At 35.5% G+C, this 22,532-nt stretch overlaps 2 protein-coding genes and 2 long non-coding RNA genes across 7 annotated transcripts; 2 read left to right on the forward strand and 2 right to left on the reverse strand.

Annotated features, from left to right (window-relative positions):
* Positions 1–329: 329 nt before the first annotated feature.
* LOC147512238 (uncharacterized) lies at positions 330–3,282 on the reverse strand. 3 transcript variants are annotated; one of them, XR_015214850.1, is made up of 6 exons: positions 3,099–3,282; positions 2,804–2,990; positions 2,567–2,716; positions 2,280–2,313; positions 1,157–1,260; positions 330–371 (listed from the first exon to the last, which is right to left on the reverse strand). It is a non-coding gene; the product is annotated as an uncharacterized LOC147512238 (long non-coding RNA). The 3 variants fall into 3 exon arrangements; XR_015214851.1 differs by having other exon boundaries at positions 341–365; XR_015214849.1 differs by lacking the exon at positions 330–371 and having other exon boundaries at positions 406–1,260; positions 3,099–3,280.
* Positions 3,283–7,906: 4,624 nt separating this feature from the next.
* LOC147512239 (EPIDERMAL PATTERNING FACTOR-like protein 6) lies at positions 7,907–9,432 on the forward strand. Its single transcript, XM_086595219.1, has 3 exons — positions 7,907–8,586; positions 8,853–8,896; positions 8,986–9,432. The coding sequence occupies exons 1-3, from the start codon at positions 8,457–8,459 to the stop codon at positions 9,205–9,207; spliced, it is 396 nt and encodes a 131-aa protein (XP_086451345.1). The 5' UTR covers positions 7,907–8,456; the 3' UTR covers positions 9,208–9,432.
* Positions 9,433–9,782: 350 nt separating this feature from the next.
* LOC147512240 (Mitochondrial substrate carrier family protein) lies at positions 9,783–14,426 on the reverse strand. 2 transcript variants are annotated; one of them, XR_015214852.1, is made up of 7 exons: positions 13,935–14,402; positions 13,732–13,817; positions 13,430–13,637; positions 12,622–12,739; positions 11,802–11,986; positions 10,530–10,789; positions 9,783–10,155 (listed from the first exon to the last, which is right to left on the reverse strand). XR_015214852.1 is itself a non-coding variant. In XM_086595218.1 (7 exons), exons 1-7 carry the CDS (start codon positions 14,127–14,129, stop codon positions 10,057–10,059), a joined length of 1,023 nt encoding a protein of 340 aa, XP_086451344.1. In that variant the 5' UTR covers positions 14,130–14,426; the 3' UTR covers positions 9,783–10,056. The 2 variants fall into 2 exon arrangements, 1 of the variants encoding a protein (XP_086451344.1); XM_086595218.1 differs by having other exon boundaries at positions 10,530–10,661; positions 13,935–14,426.
* A 1,465-nt stretch (positions 14,427–15,891) lies between these two features.
* LOC147512241 (uncharacterized) lies at positions 15,892–17,994 on the forward strand. Its single transcript, XR_015214853.1, has 3 exons — positions 15,892–16,005; positions 17,598–17,673; positions 17,781–17,994. It is a non-coding gene; the product is annotated as an uncharacterized LOC147512241 (long non-coding RNA).
* The last annotated feature ends 4,538 nt before the right edge of the window (positions 17,995–22,532 follow it).

Consider the following 22,532-nt stretch of genomic DNA (forward strand, 5'->3'; position numbering starts at 1 on the left):
AAAGTCAACATGAAAACAACTCTTTACCCGAACATAAATCAACATGTAATAATTATCCGTTTTGCGTGCTCTTTGATCCTCCTCTTAAACTCGGGTTTGAAATGTCCGATAATACATTTGATCAGACAGCAGTATTGCCTAATGCACGATGGTGTGCACCACTATTTGCTTAGTCAATTTTTCAATGATCATCCATAGCAATATTGTCCCCTCTATACAAAGAGTGCACTGCCCACAACTCTCATGTTTTTAAAAATAAGGACTTGCAATTGCATCCCACAGCATATGTCGACTTGTCGTCCACAATAACTGCAGCAGTTCCTAGCCCAGACGTGAATAGCGGCATTGAGAGCATCATATTCCCTCTTTTGCTACCACATCAACAAAGCGTGTAAAAAATTCAATTATTCAAAATCTAAACTACACATCTGCCATTGTACATGTTATGAATCAATCTATTATGCACTATTCCCCATCGAAAAGAATATTGTGATTGAGATAAATATAAACTACTAAAATAGTACAAAAAACATAGCATTCTATTTTTTTTTCAAAAAATCGGCAGAGATTCCCTTGTTTTTTGACATTCAAACTAAATATGTTCCTTTAAATAAATGTATAGATAATCCTTGTTTTAATAATCTAAATCGAGATAAATATAAATTATAGAAAAAATACAAAAGCATAACACCTTTCTTTTGAATGAAGTCCAGAGAATGTACACAGAAGAAAAGAGCATGAAAATAATAGAAGACATGGTTTCATATAAAAGACTGGATAGAGATGTGACATAAAACTGGGAGGTAGCTTCTTCAAAATTCAGACCTCACTTTTAAATGGTTCACATTGCAATATCAAGTAAAAACTAATATAAACAACTTGGACAATATGGAAATGAATTTTAATGGAAATGAATTTTAGACTGTATAAGAGTGATAGATATGAGCATTAAGCTGCTAGTGGAAGTAACCTGACATCTCATGCACTCAAACTGTAAAGAGAAAACTGATGTGAGCAAAAAGGTGAATTTAACACTCAAATTTCTTGTATTCTATTTGAAGCATGTTTGGCAACTCAAAGAACGTATAAAAAAAAACATAGAAATAACGAAACACATGGCTTCATATACGCTTTTGAAGTTTAGAAAAGATATTACCATCAAGCCTATGAAAATTGAATCTTCCAAAGAGAGCTAGTAGAAATGAGCTTATGAAGAGAGCCAATAGAAATGAGGTCCTCATCCAATTTGTAAGATTGTACCTGGTTGCATTAGGAAGTAGATTATATAATGTATGCTGCATAACAACTTTTTCATAACGTATTGGAAACAAATAGCAGCAAATAGAAATAGGAGCTTAATTCAAATTATTAGGTACTATGATTTGTTTCATTATAATTAAAAAATCTCATCTTAATATCTTATAAACACAAAATTAAGATGTAGGTTATGAACCCGATCTTTAGCATGTTGAGCTCTCGAAGAGGTCACAGATAGAAGCAAAAAACTCAACATTTTCATCACAACAAATAGAACAATATTAACAACTGCAAGCACAAATAATATAAATATGTGCTGGATGAAAACCTCAATTACCTAGAAAAAGCTATGTATAATATACAGAGATTAGTTGCTCCTACCATATGTTATGTGTAACTGTCATAGATATAGCCTAAGTGATCTCAATATATGAAAAGTTAGAAAAAAGATCATGCAGAGTATCTTACATATACATATATATGATTACTGTGCACATTAAAATTGGTAGCTGCAAATTTGACAGGAGGAAAGCATGAACTTCATAGTAGCTGGCACACGATAGTCATTAGTGTTGCATATGTGAATGTGCCTTAAACGTTAAGGGCACCCAAATGCCTCAACCAAGCCCAAATTTATAAATATTGAATCAGAAACACTGACAAATATAAGAAGTAAAACTTTTATGCACTAAATCCCCATCGTATATACTACACAAAACATAATATCCTTGCATATCATACAATGAACTATATAGCAAGCACCAGTTGTTGACCATATATAAGAACAACATAAACCTATTGGGCTATCGCATCATAAAAAAAAAAGGTTAATATTATCACGACAGTAAGTAGCATCAAACAGAAGACAATGTGTTTAACCAGACCAAAAAAAAAAAAAAAAAAAAAACTGATTCAAAAGCACTAAGCTAGAATATAGGGAGAAGCAAAACGTGTGTGCATTACACCGTAATATAGGAAAGAACAACATAGTGTCAAAGAAAGTAGCAACCTATCACACTCACTTGAAAATTGGAGGTCAGAGTGTAGCTACATCAACTGCAACAAATTGCCCGAGACATAAAACTTAATGAGACAAAAATGACAATTCAATGTCATGGAAAAAGAAATGGACAAATTAAGAAGCAGAACATGAGATGTAATGTTGGTATAGCCCGGGAGGGTATAATTTATTCCGCCGTTCGAACTCCAAAGAGAGTTAGAACGCCTAGTCATCCATCGGGCCAGAATTTATATGACTTTGTTCTAATATCTAAATGCAATTATTGTAACATGAAAAATTAAGACTGACCTGAGTATATCATATGCTCGGATATTTTCCATAGGTTAAGAATGAAACTTGGAAGTGCCTTCGTCAAACACAAAACTTCAAGATCAAAGAACAGGCCAATAGGCCATCAACGAACCAATAGAACCAATACACATTAAAATGCAAGAGCCTCTGTAAAATGTGATAAAGAGAAATTAGTGAAATTGGTATTTACACTTCTAAAGTACTATTTGATTGAGAAGATTCGAAGCTACTTACAATAAAAAGAAGACAGAAAGAAGTACTATTTGACGCAGACGTTCACATTCTCAATGCGTGGAAAGTTGTTATACAATCATGTTTTGGCGTCCGTTCCGCTATCGCTGCGGCTCTCGAGGATTATGAATTGCATTGTCATTAAGTACTAATGAGCTCCCTCGGGCAGAGTTCTCCATTTTGAGTGCAACTGAATTATATGGTGGTCAAAAGAACACACAACTCGTAAATCATAAGCAAAACAAAAATCGTAAATCATACCATTCCCTCAAATATATAACAGGAGGCTAATACTCACATACAAAGTTAAGATGTATTTCTCAAATGTCTACTGCTTTAGTTAATCTTTGCAGCTTCTTCTTCACAGACAGAATCCAACTTATAATATTAGCAGAAATGTTTCAGTTTTGTCTTCAAATCCAACTTTGCCCACTCGTTATATATATGACACTTTTCCCCTGTAAAATCATAATTTATAAACAAAAGATTTGAAAATTAACTATTATACCTTTCAAAGTGGTAATCCAGTGCTAGTGGAGCACTTCATCTTTGATAAAAGTTCAGACAAAAATTCAAAGTAGTAATTATCTAAAGCTACATAGAATATACTATTGGGGCTATTGAAAGCATCAACATAGCTTGTTTTGTAGTAAAATCCTTAAAAGTCCTGAAAATGAATCCATTAAAGAATCACGGCTATCTATAGGAGGGACTTGTTTCATTTGTTAAAACCCATGACGATTAAGCTGAGGAACATACCTTGTCACTATTCAATAAAGAAACGTCATATAGAGGAGGCCAACCCTCTTTCTCAACCAACAAATAAACAACATCTTCAAAATGTTTCGGCGTGAATCTCGTCAAAGCCAGTTCTCACAACAACAAATCCTATTTTCATTTTTTTCAAATTCACTTCTCAGAACAACAATAAAACAATTCCAATGAACCTAGAACCCGAACGAGAGAGATAATGGAGGCGACGAAGTGAGAGACCGAGAGCAGAGAGAGGAATATTCGAGAGTTTTAGAGATAATATATGAAAAGACAAAAATGCACCCCGTAATAGAGAGCGAAAAGACTAAATTGCCCCTGTGACGTACGTGAAAACACTATTCATCATACCCCAGATTTTTCTAATATAGTAAGATAAGCTATCGGTTTGGTTTCAGTATTTGCTTCCACCGAACCAATATTAACCTTAATCGATAGAGTGGTATTGTAGTAATATCTGTAATTAGTTTGGTATAAGTTAAAACAAAATATGTGGCTAAGATCCACTGATGAAAAATATCTATGGCTAATATCCAATATTTTAGTGAGAATTTAGATCGACTGTCACACGCTTCACACCCCCTCTCTCACTCTCTCACTAATACAGCATGTTACTTCTACGAGCTAAAGCACCTGAGAGTTGTCTGCTTTGTCTCCTCTTGATGCACTGGAACTTGAAGGCTCACCAACGTACAACATCAGGAGAAGCTCCTGCCCTTGATGTCACCCCCTTCATTGATGTTGGCATGCCTGAGATCTCCTTCATTAAATGCAACCTCAAATCACAAGGACGAACACGTTTCCCAATAGACACCATAACAAACTGCAAATATTGGTACAGAACATCTACTAGCTACGGCTTGTTTTTTCTCTTCAATCTCGTAATCTTCCATGACTTAGAACTCATGCGGGAGGTTTTTCTTCTCTTAAATATTTGGTCCTAATTAGCGGTTCGGGTCGGATCGGTTTCAGGTTCACTAAATTCTTATCAGTTCGGATCGGTTTCAAATTCATTAAATTTTTATTGGTTCAGATTGGTTTCGGGTTCACTAAATTTTTATCGGTTTGGGTTCGAATTTTACAGAATCCGATCCAAACCGATCTATTGACACCCCTAGTAGTGATAATGACAATCTTAATAGCACGGTAGTAGTAGTGGTGGTGGTGGTGATAGTAGCGGCGGCGGCAGTGGTGATGGTGGTTAAGGCAATGAAGTTATTTAGAGAAAAAGATAGTGAAAAATGAAGAATAGAGAAATTGGGGCTATATGGACGGGAGTGTTTGAGTCATTTTCAAAGTTATAAGACTTATAGAATTGAAATAGATCTAATTTTGGTACGTATAGAATTAGAGCTTCTTATAACATTTATAGTAAAATACCTCTTATTAGAGGCAAAAAACAAACAAAAAAACTGTCCAAAATCACTGGTCCACATCTTATAAGAGATTATCTATCTAATAAAAAAGTTTGGTGTGGGGGCTGCAAGGCCCATCCAGGAGCTATTATTGTATTTTACAAGTTGTGACATGGGTAGATCCATAGTCTTATAGCGTATGTGCAATTTACAATGATAATTTGAAAGAGTACTCGATCATTGTTGATTTGGTCAACAATAACTACTTTATGGGCTGGGCTTTTATCAACATTCGGTTGGTTGGAATTTTTTGGGCCTAATTTAAAACAGTGCCGTGGGCATAGGCTATATAGTAGTGTCTTATATAACTAAGAGGCAAAAACAAATAACCACTCTCTCTACTTTTATTTTTACTGTACTTAAACTTTTTAAGTGTCACTGAATACTGCAACTGATAAATTACAGAGTTAGCATTTTTCCTTCCAAACGATATTTAATGATTGATTTGGGCTACTCCGCGGATATTCCTATAGAAATGAGTGTGCCGATACCGTTGGATTTTGGATCCAACGGTCCGAAAATCAAAAACAAAAAGGAAAAGAGAGAATGTGAATTTGTTTTTTATTTTCGGACTGTTGGACCAACGGTATCGGATGTCGTCCCTATAAGGATATCCTTGGGGTAGACGAACTCACTGAATGATTTTATCGATTTGGCTGATTGATAGATGCTGTGGCGCCTGGTCCGACTTTTGGTCCGACTTTTCTAACCTCACTTTAACTTTTGGCCAAATTCAATTTCATTGCGAAGGGGAGAGATTAAACACTGCCGTAGGAACTTTAAGGATACGTAAAGCAAGACGATGAATGGGCTTGGGCTTTCATAGAAACAAACAATTACCGCCGTTAGTTGTTTCGATTGGGTTGGATATAGTAAAGATTATTGGTCTGGCCAAGCCCATAAGGTTGATTAGGGCATCTCCAATGGAAGGTGTAAACCGTATAGAGTGGAAATTTTACACTCCAAATATCAAAAAACTCTTTTCAATGGGGTGCTATACCGTAGATAATAGTGTATTAGCTAATAGAGAGGGTGGGGAATTCCCCCTCTCGCTATTAGTTAATAAAAAATCCGGGCGACACTCGAACTGACGTTTGAGTGAAATAATTTTCGGACGTCACTTGAAGTAACGTCTCTTTCTAATTCTAAAGTAATTTTTTAACTCGGACGCCATTTCCAAGAACGCCCCGCGAGCCGACGGCCCAGGTTTAAATTAAAGAAGGATGTCACTTGGGTGACGCCCCGAGTTTAAAATCTATTTTTTTACACTCTTCCATTGGAGAAGTATAGAGTGTGGATATTTATAAGCTATACATACTATACAATTAGAGGTGTAAAATCCTAATGGCACCTACGTGAAACCTAGGTGGAGGTGTAATTTTACAGCCCCCATTGGAGATGCCCTTAGCCAAACAAGAACAAAGAAAATATCATAAATGTGTACTGGCATTGATTTGGTCCGTCGTATGCAGCTATGAGCTTCCTTACAGCTACAGGTCTCTCGACTTGGAAATACTTCTTGAAATGGTTGATGAATGCTTATTACCGGCCAGATGCAACAAGATCAACTTTGTGAAAATCCTTTACTATGTACCTAGAATTCTTTCTGTCAAGAAATTACAACAAAATTACGAAAACCAACAGAACTGATCAGGAGAAGCAACTCAATTTATTGAGTTGATGTGGATACTTGTACAAGAGATGTAAATCATAAATCAACTGATTTGAGTTATAGTTGCGAACAGCTTGTCTCATTCAAATTTTACAGAAGCTAGCTCGTATCAAACTATCAAATATCAATACATTCATTTTGATTTGTTCCACAATTCACAATCAGTCCAAAGAAAAAGTACGAGACAAAAAGAAGTTCCGGGCTCAATGTCCATCCATCCATCGTGTCCATAAGTCCTTTATCTGCAAAATATTAGTACAACTAAAGAGACAAAGAGTACTAATCTCTGAGGGCTGAGACTCTGATGAGGACTGTTTATAAGAAAGTAAGCAACGTATCAAAGAGTTGCATGCGTGCTACTCGGGCCAAAATATGTTGGGAACTCAACCACTAATGCGCAATTGGCATACCACAGTTCCAAATGTTCCCAGCAGCTCCATCGATGAGTGCATTTCTACAAGTAATCCTTGCTTGATTAGCACAACGTACGACGGACACTCAGAGTATGGAGGCCCACACCCATCACCATGCTGTACAGAGAAAAAGACACGACAGAAAACAACATAGAGACCCTTCACCGCGGTAAGATTGCATCAGAAATTCAGAACCATTAAAGAAGAGAGAGTAAGACAGAAGTAAAGACTAAGCAATCAGCATTTATTACTTATTACTTATTAGCACAATAACAGAACTCAGACATATTGCCATGCACTTAATGCACCATCACCATCGTCCATCGAGTTACTTCTGTAGTTCTGTCTTCATCATAATCACGTGCCTGTCCTCATAGTGGACAAAAGATTTGGCTGCATTGCCACCTATTTACCAAGTCCAGTTGTTGGGACCATTAAACAAGCTAGGAACATAATTCCCAACTATTAAACTTGACAAAGAACTTAACTCCCTCTTTTCAATTATGAATTCTGCTCAATTGGTTTGTTTTGCTTGTTCAGTGTGTAGATAATTGCAGTGGTCCGCTATGATTGGTGAACTTTGTTATGGCAAGACTGCAAGACTATTAAGTTTAATAAAGACTGCCAAAGTACCAGTAACTCTGATCTTTCTTTTTACAGTAGTTTATATATGTATATTTGAATTGCCTGAGCCACCATGCAAATCAGATTAAAACTAATTAACTGTTATATAAAGTCCTCCAAGATACATGTGAATTTTAAGTGAGATTTTTCTCAACTTTTCCTGATTAGTGATTACTCTTCGTTTTTTGTTTCCATTTAAGGGAATACGACTGTAGAAAAGGCTCAGCAGTCTATGCAAGAGTCTGCAGTTTTTATAGGTTGTACCTGCACCGTAGGCCTACAGGCTTTTGATAGCCAAAAGAGGAAGCCTGTTATTCTCAGCTGGAGGAACACTTAAAAGAGAAACAACTGATTTGTGGAGAAAGAGAGTAGTATTCACTATTCAAAGTGAAAACCAGCAGAGAAATAGTGAAGGGACTAATCGATCATAGGGTGTTCTGTGTTCAAGCTGGAAGTTGTATTAGAGCACCTTGACAGGTGAGAAGAATCACTTGTTGGTGAAGCAAGAATCTCACCACAGCTTCTGATATAGTTAGGGAGAGAATTCCAAGAAAAAATAATTTTAAAAGGAGGTTGATGAGAATTTCTGTAAGACAATTGCATTTCACCTTACATATAAACCAACAATCATGAATGTTGAGTCTCCACGAAGTGTGAGTAAAATAGTAAACACGACTTCTCCAAAACACTTTGAAGTCTGAAACTCTGAATCACAAATCATAATTTCATTGCACTCCCTCTCAAGTCTCATCATCACTATCATGTGGGGTGCTGAGGAACACAGGGAGAGAAGAATATGGTCCCTCCTTGCTATATCCCTTCTGCAACTAATGAGTTGGGTTTCTGCAACAAGCAGGCCTTTTGCAGCACATGATGCTGTATATCAACAAGGTTATTTACGATTTTCTTATATGATCTTAATCTTTATTGTTGCAGGTCAAAACTTTTTACTTTGATTATCTAATCGCTTTTGGTTGGGAAAAGCTTTACAGCATCTCAAGAACAGCTTAAAAGCTTCGTTTTTGACTTTTCTGTAATGCACAGTTGTGTAGATCATCAAGCCTTTCACTCTGAAAGGATTCTCATCTGTTACATTTTTCTACAAGTTAGACTAGCTTTTACTACCGAACGAACTAACTTCATATTCTGTATCTCAGGCCAAAGACCAATGTTCTTGCCCCATTCTTGGAACTCAAAAGAGGTACTCCCTCTCCCCCCCCACAACAAAAAAAATCCTCTCAATCGGTTGAGTTAACTCGTTTACTCATGTGCTTGATTTTGTTCTTGAAGGGATCTGCAAGCATGGAAAGGAAAATTGCAAACGAAGAAGCGTTTAAAGGGCTGAGTACACTTGGATCAAGGCCACCAAACTGTGAGCACAGATGTGGAGGATGTGTTCCATGTGAAGCAATACAAGTACCAACAACTAATGACCAATTGGGAGTTCAATATGCAAATTATGAGCCAGAAGGATGGAGATGCAAGTGTGGTGCTTCTGTATTTAGTCCCTGACAATATAGAGACCAACAAATAGAAGCCATCAATATTTTCCTATCTTCCATCTACATCAACTCTTTATGTAAAGGGGTTTGGTCGACACGAATTTTACCTATATCCATATGATTATGTGAAAAAGAATTGTGAAGAATCAGGATCTAGAGATGATACTCTTTTGCTATATGATTATGTGCAAAATTCAAGAATCAACCAGGATTCTCGTCTTTTGTTAACAATCTACTCAGCTATGAATCTAGGTCATTAACGATAAGAGACAGATCAAATGGTTAAGATCAACACTAGACCTGCCTGCCTACCTGCGTCTAAATCAGGCCATTTCACTTTCTTGAGGTTAAATGGTGTTGACTGGTCAGTCATTGTGCAATTGCACTGCATTTTAATACATAAGTAAGACTCAGTCTTTGCACCATCACAAATTACACCACTGCAACAAATTGTCTATGATTTCAAATTCTGGGTATGCGTTTGCATTCAGTTAGCTGTTTCACAGAAACAATGAGAAAGGCTGAACCAATTCAGTCCTGCTACAGTACTCATCAAAGGTCAATAAAATGAACCAAATCATGCCATATGCAAACTATTATCATTTTACTTCATCACTGTGATACTTTACAGAATTTCCTTGTTCTACAATATTAATAGTGGAACCAATTTATGAAAATAAATTGTAAGTTGTTCAAGTGTAACGCCACCAATAGAGTAGGGAATGAAAAATTCACCCATATCAATCCCTTAGTACCATAACTTAAGAAGGAACAGAAGTCCAACCTAGTAGGGTCTTTCGCTCGAGTGCCTGCATCTTGAATTTAGCACAGAAGTTTCAGTTTGTAAGTAGCTTTGCCTTCATGATACAGATTTAGATGACATTTGCCGAGGTGGGACTCGTAGCCATGATTTCATGACATCATATGCTGTAAAACCAATGGCTACAGAAGGGACAACCTGCAGCAAAGATCCATGGCTCGGTCAAAGAATTAAAAGAACATAATCCTGTTTGCAGAAGTAGCAATGACATTTTTCTTTATTGCGAACCATTATTTACTATGTCCAATTGCCCATAAATCAGCTTCGAATAGTTTCTTTTGACGGGAAAAGAAAACACATTTTCGGGACTTTTCATCTATTATCATTGGGATGGGTTCTTATCCAGGGCCAAGAAAACACCATTTAAATGAATTTCAATAATAAGAAAGCCCAAGTACTAGGACAATCCAGTGAAAAGGATTAAAACACCAACCATCCAATTTCTATTTTTTAAGCTATACGAGTTTTATGTGTTGCATGCATTGTAAAAGCACCAAAACAAAACATGATACCTTCAAATAGTTGATGCTTAAACCAGCAAACAACTGTCGCCATCCTTGATTCCTAACAATGGTTGTAAGCCCTTCCATTGTGCCCCTGTATCCTGGACCACCTTGTTCAATTGACGATTGCAAGCTCTGAACCTGAAAAATATTGATCCGGAAAACTAACTTAAACCCAATATGGAATTGAACTGAATCGAACTTAAAATGGTAAAATAGTAGGTTAAATGCACTCTCTAAGGACGGTCTCCAAGCCCAATGCAGTAATCCTGCAAGAATAGGACCCAAGTAACCAGACATGAAGAGGGTGTTGCAAGCAGGAAAGTGTCTAATTCAATATATCCTCAACTAAAGAACTTTTATTTACATTTACAACACCACTACATGGTCCCATATTGGGATGCGATTGTGGTGCAATGACAATCTTTATGGTTGGAGATAATCTTCACAATGAAATGTTCATTCTCACATTCTTAGCATAGCTAACATAAGATTTCAAAATTTAATGAAAGTACCCTGTGTAGGCCATCTACAAATAAAAAAACCAACTTTCACGTGATTGGAAATGCAGGAATGGTATTATAGATTTAAAAAATAAGGATCGAAAAATGCTGAAAGAACTGATAACTTTTGGGGATGATCTCCATGATGAGGATCATTTTTACAAAGATCATCCTTAACGTGAAGTAACAATTACTTTGCAGTGAGTGTAAAGATATATGAACCATTCAACGCTGGAGCTGCACACTAAAGCTCAGTGTCTTTCCCAAATCTTCCTTTTAGACACGTAAATCTATTTGTCTAACATCATCACAGTTGTTAAACCAGTCACCAACTTGAAAGATTAATCAACAGCGGATAATGCACTTGCCAAACCCTGTCTTTAATAGGAATGACCCTACATTTACATTTACGGATTTACCAATTACATTTACTACAAAACATTCCTTGTGGCCCACAACCGTGATTGGTGGCTGACAATGCAATGAATCGCAAGAGAAATCAGCCTGATAACTGATTTATCCGCATTCAGTTTTAAATACAATTCCTAACGAACAAGGCCAACTACATAAGATGGTGGTAAAATGCCATTAATGAAAAAATGCTCAACCCAAGACCCAAATGCTATTTATCAGGAAAACAAATTGCTAAAAATAACAGCGAGGTCAGTTTTGTATGGTGAGTTTGCCAATGGCTCACCAAATGTTGAATGGATCATTTAAGCATTGGCTAATAAGACTGGTCTATGCACAAAATATAAAAAAAGAAGAGAGGCCACACCTGCATCTGTCTCCTTACGACATCTAGTGGGTAGGTGAGCGTCTGCCCAAACAACCCAGCCAAAGCTCCACAAGAGAGACGCAACATAACAGATTTCTGGTGTTCTTCAGGGACCCGCCTCTTAAGTTCCTCATATATGTAGAACTTTAGACCAGCGTAAGGGAGTATTCCAATGAGAGTTGGACCTGTTCAATAAATATAAATTTGTTCACCCATACCGTTCAAATAAGCATGTCATTAGCTGACATAATCTATTTGGCTAATAACTGATCATGTTTGCACTCTCATCATATACTTTTGAAGATAAGGGTAACATAATTCTTCCTTCCTCCATATCGTCAAAGTAAACATTAGACGTTGCATGTTAGCAGCTTAGCTGGCATTTCTTGGACAAATCATTGGGGGAATACCTTGAACACGTGGCTTAGAATTTAGAGTCCACAAAAGACACCAGCTCTGCCTGTCAGGATGCCTCTCAAATAAGGGCAAGGGAACAGAAGGCCGAACCCATATGATATTGGTGCCAGCAAATACTATGTAAGGAGCAGCTTTGTTTGCTCCATATAGTCCTTGTCCTTAACCTTTTGGTGTCTTTCTTCCTCTAACCAGCCACGTTTCTCGGCTATTACCCCATTGTAATGTCCACACCACAAAAATCCTTATCTACTGCTAACAAAGCTGATGCATGACAGGAAAAGAAAAAGAATAATGACACTTTTTGTAAGAGATTAACAGTTTGAGCATAAATGTGAAATAAATGATCCTAATAAGGGCTAGCATGAAAATGCTGGATATGATCAATAGCACGGAAAACACATACCTACGCCTCGATACAATGCACGTACTCCACCTTCCTTGTAAACAGTCTTAAAGACATCTTTGATTCCATGATATGAAGGCTGGGTAAGAGAACTGCTAGTAGCTTTACTTCCAGTCACCTACAAAAGCATTAAGAGATGTATAAGAAATTAACTAGAAAAGATGATCAACTAAGTAAACCAACAAAAAATTCAATGGAGAAGATCAGCTTACCCAAGTGATCAGTATAGCATATACGACTTAATCAATACAAACATTAAGTAATGTCAATATTCTTATACTTCATAGCTTTCGGGGAGCAGGTGTATGTAGCATAAATGAAGAATATTGAACAAAAACAGAGATCTATACTTCAGAACAGCTTAGTTTTGCAGCAAAAAACTAAATCATTCTTGGAGTTTATCCCAAGTTTAAAGGTGGTGTATTCTCCATTGGAGCATCAGTGGTTCAAAGTTATTATTGTTTGATTTTGCAAACATGAATGTTGTTGCGCGACAATACATAATTTCGTTTCATTTTTTCTAGGAGACAGTTGCTTAGACCTTAATCCTCCAGGCATTCCAAAGCACTTTTAATTACATGTTTTCCCAACAGATACCAAAACTGATTATTTAGTCCGATCACCATGCATATATCGGCTTACATCATTTTCTCCACCTTCAATCTAAGAATTCCCAAACCATTTGCAGAAAGAATAATGTAAAGTCACAATAGATAATATGAGAAGACTAACTTTACAAATATCATTGATCTTGTGCATGGATTTTCAAAGAGAAAATCTGATGGAAAAATTCATTTAGAAGACTCACTTGGTAAGCAAGTTTAGTTCGGGCCAAATCTAGCGGGTAAGTGCATAACACTGCAGTTCCTCCAGCTGCTGAACCAGCTAAAAGATCTACTACAGGCCCTGTCCCCAAGGCAGAATAGTTATTCAAGATCCAACAGCGATATTGCTCATATGTCATGAAATGCAATGCTGCATACGGAACAATCCGAAGAACACTAGCACCATTTCCTCTGAAAAGCATGGCCAACAACAACGGTCAACAAAATGTTGCAGGAAAAACGATATAAACAGTACAGAAATGAAACCTATGCGTTTCCTACTTACTTGTAGAATCCTAGATAACCCTCTTCCTTCAAAACCTTCTTTAGAGATTGGTATACTCCAAGTGAATGATAACCTACAGTTCTTGTCTACTCACACGCATAAAAAAAAAAATTAGAATATTCGACAAGAACAAAATATGAAATGCACATGACACTACTATATAAAATAAGAGCTTAACAACAATAAGTGAAGCATTATGTTACCTGCAGAAGTATCTTAATCCGTTCCAACGGCGCAACTGCAGTTTTGGCAAAAGCTCCAGCAGCACCACCAGCAATCAACTCCTTAGCATAACTGGGCAAGTAATCCACAAAAGAAACATCTCTGCGTGGAGAAGAACCTTCCACATACTCAGCTACATTCGTTGTCGACAATGTAGACCCTTGAGAAGTACCCATCTCTTCCAATTTGGCAAATCCTTTGGTGATATCTAATATTTATCAGATACATCAACACTGATTTAATACGATTTCATTAATACCCATCTTAAAAATACGTTTAATAAAATGGAAGAATTTGATGGAATACGAGGAAAGTTTGTTCTTCTCCGGCGAAATAGAAAGTGGTGGTTTATTATTGTTAGATGTCTTCTCACGGGAAACTTGGAGGAAAGTATAGGACTCGCGCTTTCGGCGCCGACTCTTTGGACTTAATTTTTTTCACAAATGTGCTCTAATAATTAAGTCAAGTCTATATGCGTGTGTCACAGGTCTTCTGTTCTATAATTTTATATATACAAATCATGATTTGAGAAAAACATAAAATAATAAAATCTTAGACCTATTAATGCCCGCTTTTTTAACACTTATTTGTGCTAAATCGTCCAATTAATCGGCATAAATCTCGGGCTATTAATTTTAAATCTTGAGGCAAAGTTTAAGCTATGGAATGAGGAAAATGGAGTTTATATTAGGGGAACAATTGATTAGATATTATTGACACTTTTTTATTTTGTGGAAAGAATCATACTGCAATTTCCTTGGTTAGACTATGGAATGTGGAAAATGGAATTACTGTTAGGGGAACAACTGAGTAGTATCATTATTGTTGATGATCGTCGTGTAAGTCTAGGGTAGAGATGGTAAGGCCCCCTGTAGTTTGGCAATGACATCGTTAGCAATTGATTTACCTACTGTATTTCTTTGCATTTTGGGACAGCTTTCGTAGCTTTTACTTGTGTTGCCTCCTATTGTAGTTCGAAGAGGCCTTTGAAGGGAAATAGAAGGATTTGACCTTATCGTTCTTGTCTACTGTTTACTGTCTTTAGGTTAATTTTTTAATTTTTTTTCGTAAATGTAGCAATGTTTCTCAAATGTCTTATAGGCTTATGCCGTGAGGCTTGCAACTCACCAGAAATTAATTGAGGCTCTGAAGTAGCCTCTTCCTCTGAAATTTACTACTTAAAAAGACTCTGAGAGGCTTATACATAGGGAAGTCGGAAGGATTTATTTTTGTACCTTATGGGCTACACCATTCTTTCTGTTCTCCATGTTTTTAAATTGTCCCTAAATACAATCACTGTAGTTTGTTGTTCTGTCCATTTTATATGATGTGATATTCGTGAAAGTCCTAAATATATAACTCACTTCGTGTTTAAATAAATCACAGATACATCTTGCTGCACTGGATATCTATGTGCATTGTGCTTCATAGAAGTGGAGCCTTTCTTGGTTTATGTTGCGAAAAGTTTCACTTATATGAGAGCAGTGAACTGTAGATAATCTTTTAAAATAGATTTTCAATGAACTATAGAGAATGTTGATATTATGCATTCTCTAGAGAATAGATTCATGCATTCTCTAGAACCTATAGTCTCCTATAGATAATAGTTTTTCATTGAATGAGATCAGTAACTCTTTGATGCCAGCGGGTGATGCCGGCGGGGTTTGAGCCCCAGACCTCTGGTATTATCACCCAAAGATTTTACCGACTTTGCTAGTCGGTACCTGCAACACTATTGTGTATAAATTCATCAAGGACCTGCACTTTTTTGTTATTGGTGGTGACGACGAAAACGAGCTTATCTTAGGGAATGTTCTCCAGGGATTTTACGATGCAGTTGCCCTTCTCCTCACGTTTGTCACTGTCTAAACTGTTGTTCTTCACCTCCTATTTGATTGTTAAATTTCGCAATGAAGTTAGTTGTTGCTCTTTTTGTGCACAAATGTTGTCTAAACGTGTAAATCTTTGTTGCAGGGGCAATGTAGACAAAAGGGAGGCACGTGAAAACCTGGATCTTATCCTTCTTTGCCTCGATGAGATTGTTGATGGAGGGTATGCATGAAACTTTTTTAAATTGTTCTACTACTGGCTACTGTCTGTATAATCTTAAATCTAAATCTGTTAAATGATTCATTTATTCACAGGACAAATTATAGGTATCTAGATATCATTATTTGAAGCATAACTAGTTTTACCATGGAGACAATAGATTCCGAACTATAGATAATCTTTCAGCTCATTAGGATTCCTTAATTATCAACAAAATAAAATAATAATAATAATATTATTATTATTAATCATTAGGATTCCTTAATTATCAACAAAATAATAATAATAATAATAATAATAATTATTATTATTATTATTATTATTATTATTATTATAATTATTGTTATTATTATTGTTATTATTGTTAATAATATTAATAATTATAAATTTTTATTATTATCTTAAATTTTATTCTACTACTGGTCAGTGGCCGGCTTATGAGCCGTGGGGGGTTTGGACCCCTAGGTCCTGAGATCTATTCCCCACATTCACCTTATGGCGAGGTGTTTCGAGTTTAAGGGATAAGATTAAGTAAGTTCCACCATTACTACTGTTGTTGTTGGCCACATACAACTTGTGAACTGCCTCTACCACCTATTAGGCTTTAGCTGCTATAATCATTTTGTTTTATAAGTTCTTGTGTTTTTTTTGGTTCAACATATCTTGTGTTTTTGCTATAATCATGGTTCTTGTGTTTTTTTTTGGTTCAACATATCTTCATTTTGCGTGCAATCTTGCGTTTTTTAACGGCTGAATTCTAGTGAACTTATTCAATGACTGAGGTGATAGAGAATATCTTACTATCTTTCCACTTTTCGAAAGTTCCAAGAGTGTGATGCCAGTCTGCCAGATTGAGCAAATCTGAGGAATGACTATTTCTCTTCCCTATTTTATGATGCATAGAAGTTTGTTTAGACGGGAAGACGTGAAGGTCTCAAGGAAACCCAGTGGTATAACCATCTGGGTTTTCTGGTGCTCATCTGTTAGTGCCTGCCTGGCTCTGTTGGCTTCTATGGAAACTCTAGAAATAGTCGAGGACCTCATCTGCCACCACTGTATCAATTTCGAGTGAAATGCTCACTATATATATATTTTTTTGATTGGTAAGCCTGTTTTAAATGAGATCAATAACTCTTTGATGTTGGCGGGGTTCGAGCCCCAGACCTCTGGTATCATCACCCAAAGGTTTTACCAACTTTGCTAGTCGGCACCTGCAATGCTCACTATAATCATCGTAATTTATTGTTATAGAACTATAGGCCTACAGAAGTCCCGTGTCGGATAAGGAGACACATATCCATGTCAATGTAACTCAGAAATTAAATGAATATAGTTGATCTCTCTGCAATAAAACAACTATTACCATATGGTCTCTAACTGAGATACATCTGCATATATCAAAATGTATTTCTGAGTAGTGCATTTAAGGAAACTGAAGCGCATGAAGCTGAAGCATATTTCATATTTTAATCACATGAAGATGAAGCAAGCTATATTTCTTGTTTGATTAACAAGGAAGGACGAAGTCCCCCACATAATTATAAATGGTTAATTAACAAAGTCATTCAGTGTTGAAACTTCTGTCTCTGTCGCAGGATGGTTCTTGAAGCCGATGCGAACTTTATTGCGGGTAGCAGTAGTATGGATTCTACAGCACCTCTATCTGAGCAGGTATCTAACTTTTACTTCTACTCGAATAAGCAACATCAGTAGGAAATATCCGATTTCCTTCATATTGGTTGGAAATAACTTTTCCATGCTTTTTTTCTTTCTTGCAGACCATATCTCAGGCTCTTGCTACCGCACGTGAACATTTAACAAGATCTCTTCTTGTTTGATTTATCTGAGTTACATAAAAAGTGCGGAAAGGTTGTTCTTATGTTTTGTAATTTCACGTTTATCCATTTTCCAGGAGTGTGGGTACAAGATTTGAATAAACTTGAGATCTTAGGTTTTAGAAGATATGGTAATGTTGTTTGAGGTGTTAAAGAACCATTTTTTACCCCCTCTTTCTATTTCATTTCAGCCTTTACTCTATGTTTCACATTTCACAAATAGGTGAAGTAACTTGGAGAATCCAAAGTTTGATTGTGCTCACACTTCATCATAAATGGGTGCTGTCAGTTCTATGTGAAATCCAATGCATTGAGAGGGTCTGGGTCTTGCTAATGTATTGGAGGGTAGTTCTGAATGAAACATGGTTTTCAGTTTTCTTGAATAGATCTTGAAAGTGTTAGTCCCATCGATCTTAAGGCTGCTTCAATAACTTCTGCCAACCTTATTATTACGTGTGGATATCAATAGAGAATTAGCAAAATGAAATTAAGGACTTCAATTTACCGGGAAAAAGATCAGTTACGCTGGAAACATAATCAACTAGGGATATGAGCCAAAGTAAGCGAAAGCTGTTAAATTTTTTTAATGTTCACAAATCAGGATTTATGGCAAACATCCCTCCCCCTTGCCAAATTCGATCACCTCGGATATAAGAGAACTTCTTGCATGAAACTATGAAAGGCATCCCTTGCCAAATCTGGCTGAAATATGGGAGTGCGGACTGCGGAGAGTGTTCTCTTCTAGTTGGATCCTTGGCTTTAAGTAAATGGAGCTCCTGCTGCTCTTTCTGATTTCTATGTTTCTTTACCGGATAACATAGACCTCACCTTCATTTTTCCTGATGGGGATTGAGATTCCGTTGGGTTCTATACCTTACTTCCCTGAATTAGAGTGCATGACACCCAGAAGATTGAAGATGGACCTAGTATTGCAGAATGCAGACTCTGTGCTGGATCAATTCTAAAAATGGAAGTTCACTGTTAAGTCAGCCTACCACCTCACCAATCACACACTCACTAGTCATTAAGGCCAGACTTCAACACATCACCCTCCAAATGCTGTACGGAAGCTAAATGTACGTGCAAAGTAAAGAGTATTTTTATTTATTTATTTTTAAATTCTGGAAAATGGCCGCAGTGTGCGCTGCAGATAAACTCCTTAAAACAAACTCGTGATCGAGGAAGAGTGTAGCTTCAGCAAGCTACAGAGAGACACTTAGGAACATGTGTTGTTTTACTGTCCATGCATTAGAATTGTGTGGTTTTGCTCAATGATTGGAATGAGACTAGACGTCTGCAACAAATTTGGTGGCACAGATCGAAATGAAGGGAAGTTCAAAAATGTTAAGCCGTATATGCAGAGAAATATGATACAAGCAGCCAAGAACTGGAAGTAATTCATTGTGGAAGTGTGGATGCATTAACCCCAGCCCACAGCCTATGTAAGAACCTCCTGTGTACTTCAATTTGGAGCAGGGTGATTCGAAAGGTTTTAGTGATATTTTGAGCGAATGCAAAACACTTGATGGATAATACATTAAAAGCAAAAGCAAAACACTTTATTGATATAATGCATCTATATTAAAATGAATGCACAATACTTTATTGTTATAATGCACCTACATTTAAACATGTGTTATAATGAATGCACAACACTTGATTTATTGAATACATCTATATGAGAGCATGGATTTAAATGAATACAAATTACTTGATTGACTAAATGTATATTCAAAAAATGAATGCACAACACTTAATTGAATTAATGAATCTAAAAGAGACTAACTATGACGGGTGGAGATGGAAAACCATCATACATAATACTTTTCAATTTTTATTTAACAATACTATAGTCCATTAATGCCTATCAAAAAAAATATATAATCCATTAATTAGGTAAATGGGCATTAGAAGGCGGTAAGATATTTGTATATATCCGTGATTTTAGCATTTGAATGAAAAATTCCTTTTGTCTAACAGAAACAGAAAGTAGACAGCGGTCATTTGTTCCCAACGACTCCAAATTTTCAATGCTATTTTTCATACATTAAGTCTAAAAGCCTTATTAGATATCGAAAACAGTCACAATGCAATATTCATCTTGGCATCGAAGTACAGACTAAATTCATTAAACAATTCGTGTGTTTACAACCGAGTTAAAAAACAGGAGTTGCATGCTCTATTTGCTAATGTGGATACATATACTTGAAAAAATCTAGTATGTTTGGAAATTTTAATTAAAAAAAACAACAAATTATTCTAAACATGTAGAGTTCATCCAACAAATTTTTTTTCGGGAACAAACTGCAACAATGACACGGTTCAAAAAGCATAACTTTCATGGTATTATTAGGGTCATTTTTGCTTTTAGATTGAGCCATTTTTATTGTTATTTGTTTTATAAATTCACTTAAAAGCCAACAACATCTTTACTATTGGTATGATCAACAAGTTCCAATATATTATTTTTCTGAATGACTATATTGACTTCTTCATCCATGGCTTCATCCCATTTTTCATCTGTTGCTATTTCTTTGTATTGGTGCTAGTTCACAACAAGAAATGCAACATTACAAGATTCATAAATCTCTCTCACATATCAGATCTTCCTTGGCAATCAAAGCTTTCAGTTTAGAATTTTTGTGAAGTTTGGTGTTGTCATGGGCAACAACAACAACAATTTAAATTTCATTGAGATGGTAGATCATTATAACTAAATATTGCTTGAGAAGAAACGACATCAAAGCTATCAAACATGAGAATAATGGTAAATATGAGAAATGGTATATATGTTAAGAGAAACTTCAAATAATGTGTCTTGTACATGTATGAGAATAATGGTAAATATGAGAAATGGTATATATGTTAAGAGAAACTTCAAATAATGTGTCTTGTACATGTATGGGGCAAGAATCAACTTAATTAAGTTGGTTGCAAGGTTATATATACTTGATCGAATTTGGAGCTAGTTATAATTCTCAACATCAACAAGATTAGAAGAGTATTTTTTTTTGGAGATATCATATCTGATAAGTAGATAAAGATTACTTTGTGAGAGATCTCACTATATATTATATGGAATCATAATATCTCTACTTTCAAGTTTCAACACAGGAAGAAAAAAAGGTGAAATTTCTAAGCGGATCGGACTGGTCCATAATCATAGGGTTGGACACACCCATAAAAACACTCCCGTACCCTAATTTTAAAATAAATAAATAAAATTATTTTAGACACATTTAGATTCCTAAATTATCCTTGTTTTTTATTAGATGTACCCAAAACAAATGTTTTTTATTAGATGTACCCAAGACAAAACAAGTCATTTATTTAATATACATCGTGAGACTCCATACTAAATCCTATATATTTTACGTTATTTACTTGTAACTTAAAAGAAAACGTGTTCATCTTTGTATTCTCTATAAAGAAAAAAAATGTTATTGATTTCTTACTAGCTTTTGAACCCGTCCTACGAACGGGTGCCGTTACATTGAATTATTCTGGAAAATATTTGCAACTATATAGAGCTATGAGATATTAAATATTATATTGATCACTCATTCAAATTTCTTGCTACATAAAAGTCTCACTTTATAAAAAGAATTAAAGAACTCACTTTAGATAAAACACTTCGACTTCTTTTTGTTGTTTAATAATAGAAGTTATTGAAGTTTTGTGAAAATGCCCAATAAGATGAAAATCATATTAAAGTTGTTGAATAGCAAGACATTCCAAATCATACGAAAAGAGATATAATAAACATCATTTTAAATGCAAAACTATACCTATCGGGACATATATTCCCACTACATATAATACATTTATACAGCTATGCTTGAGGTTAGTTCAATGCATTTGCATCCAATTCCCGATTTTCCATTAATTATTTTTTGAAGTTAGTTAAATGCATTTGCATCCAATTTCCGATTTCCCGTTAATTATTTTTTGAGGTTAGTTCAATTTTTTTGCATTCAATTTCTGATGTCTTGTTAATTATTATTTGAGGTTATACATCTAGTTTCCGATTTCTCGTTAATTATTCTTAAAAATTTCCAATTTTCCGTTATTATTATTTGAGGTTATAGTTCAATTTGCAACCAATTTCTGATTTTCTGTTAATTATTATTTGAAGTTAGTTCAATTCATTTGCATCCTATTTCTGATTTCCCATTAATTATTTTTTGATGTTAGTTCAATGCAGTTCCATCTAGTATCTGATTTCCTATTAATTTTGTTCGAGGTTATAGTTTGATGCATTTGCATCCAATTTCTGGTTTTCCGTTAATTATTCTTTGAGATTAGTTCAATTCATTTGTATATAGTTTCTGATTTCCTGTTAATTAATTTTTTAGGTTAGTTCAATCTAGTTGCATCCAGAATCCGATTTCCCGTTATTTATTCTTTGAGGTTGTGCATATAGTTTTCGATTTCTCATTATTATTCTTTGAGGTTATAGTTCGATGCATTTGTATCTAATTTCTGATTTCCTGTTAATTATTCTTTGAGGTTAACGTAATATAGTTGCACCCAAAATCCGATTTCATGTTAATTATTATTTGATATTATGCATCCATTTTTTAATTTCCTGTTAATTATTTTCTTTAAGGTTAGTTCAATATTTTTGTATCTAGTTTATGATCTCCCATGAATTATATATTATTTGTAATTAAACATTCATACCAGTGGTAAAAA

The sequence above is a fragment of the Coptis chinensis genome, chromosome 3 (genome assembly GCF_015680905.1).
Source record: "Coptis chinensis isolate HL-2020 chromosome 3, ASM1568090v1, whole genome shotgun sequence".
Classification (NCBI taxonomy): domain Eukaryota; kingdom Viridiplantae; phylum Streptophyta; class Magnoliopsida; order Ranunculales; family Ranunculaceae; genus Coptis; species Coptis chinensis.

What these genes read in the sequence shown, in the direction of transcription:
- LOC147512240 (XM_086595218.1), bottom strand. Translation starts at nt 14,129, where the DNA reads ATGGGTACTTCTCAAGGGTCTACATTGTCGACAACGAATGTAGCTGAG. An exon ending in GGATTAAGATACTTCTGCAG is followed by an intron (nt 13,818 to 13,934) that starts GTAACATAATGC and finishes GCGTGTGAGTAG; the next exon opens with ACAAGAACTGTAGGTTATCA. An exon ending in TCGTAAGGAGACAGATGCAG is followed by an intron (nt 10,662 to 11,801) that starts GTGTGGCCTCTC and finishes AATATTTTTCAG; the next exon opens with GTTCAGAGCTTGCAATCGTC.
- LOC147512239 (XM_086595219.1), top strand. Translation starts at nt 8,457, where the DNA reads ATGTGGGGTGCTGAGGAACACAGGGAGAGAAGAATATGGTCCCTCCTT. An exon ending in TGATGCTGTATATCAACAAG is followed by an intron (nt 8,587 to 8,852) that starts GTTATTTACGAT and finishes TCTGTATCTCAG; the next exon opens with GCCAAAGACCAATGTTCTTG. An exon ending in ATTCTTGGAACTCAAAAGAG is followed by an intron (nt 8,897 to 8,985) that starts GTACTCCCTCTC and finishes TTGTTCTTGAAG; the next exon opens with GGATCTGCAAGCATGGAAAG.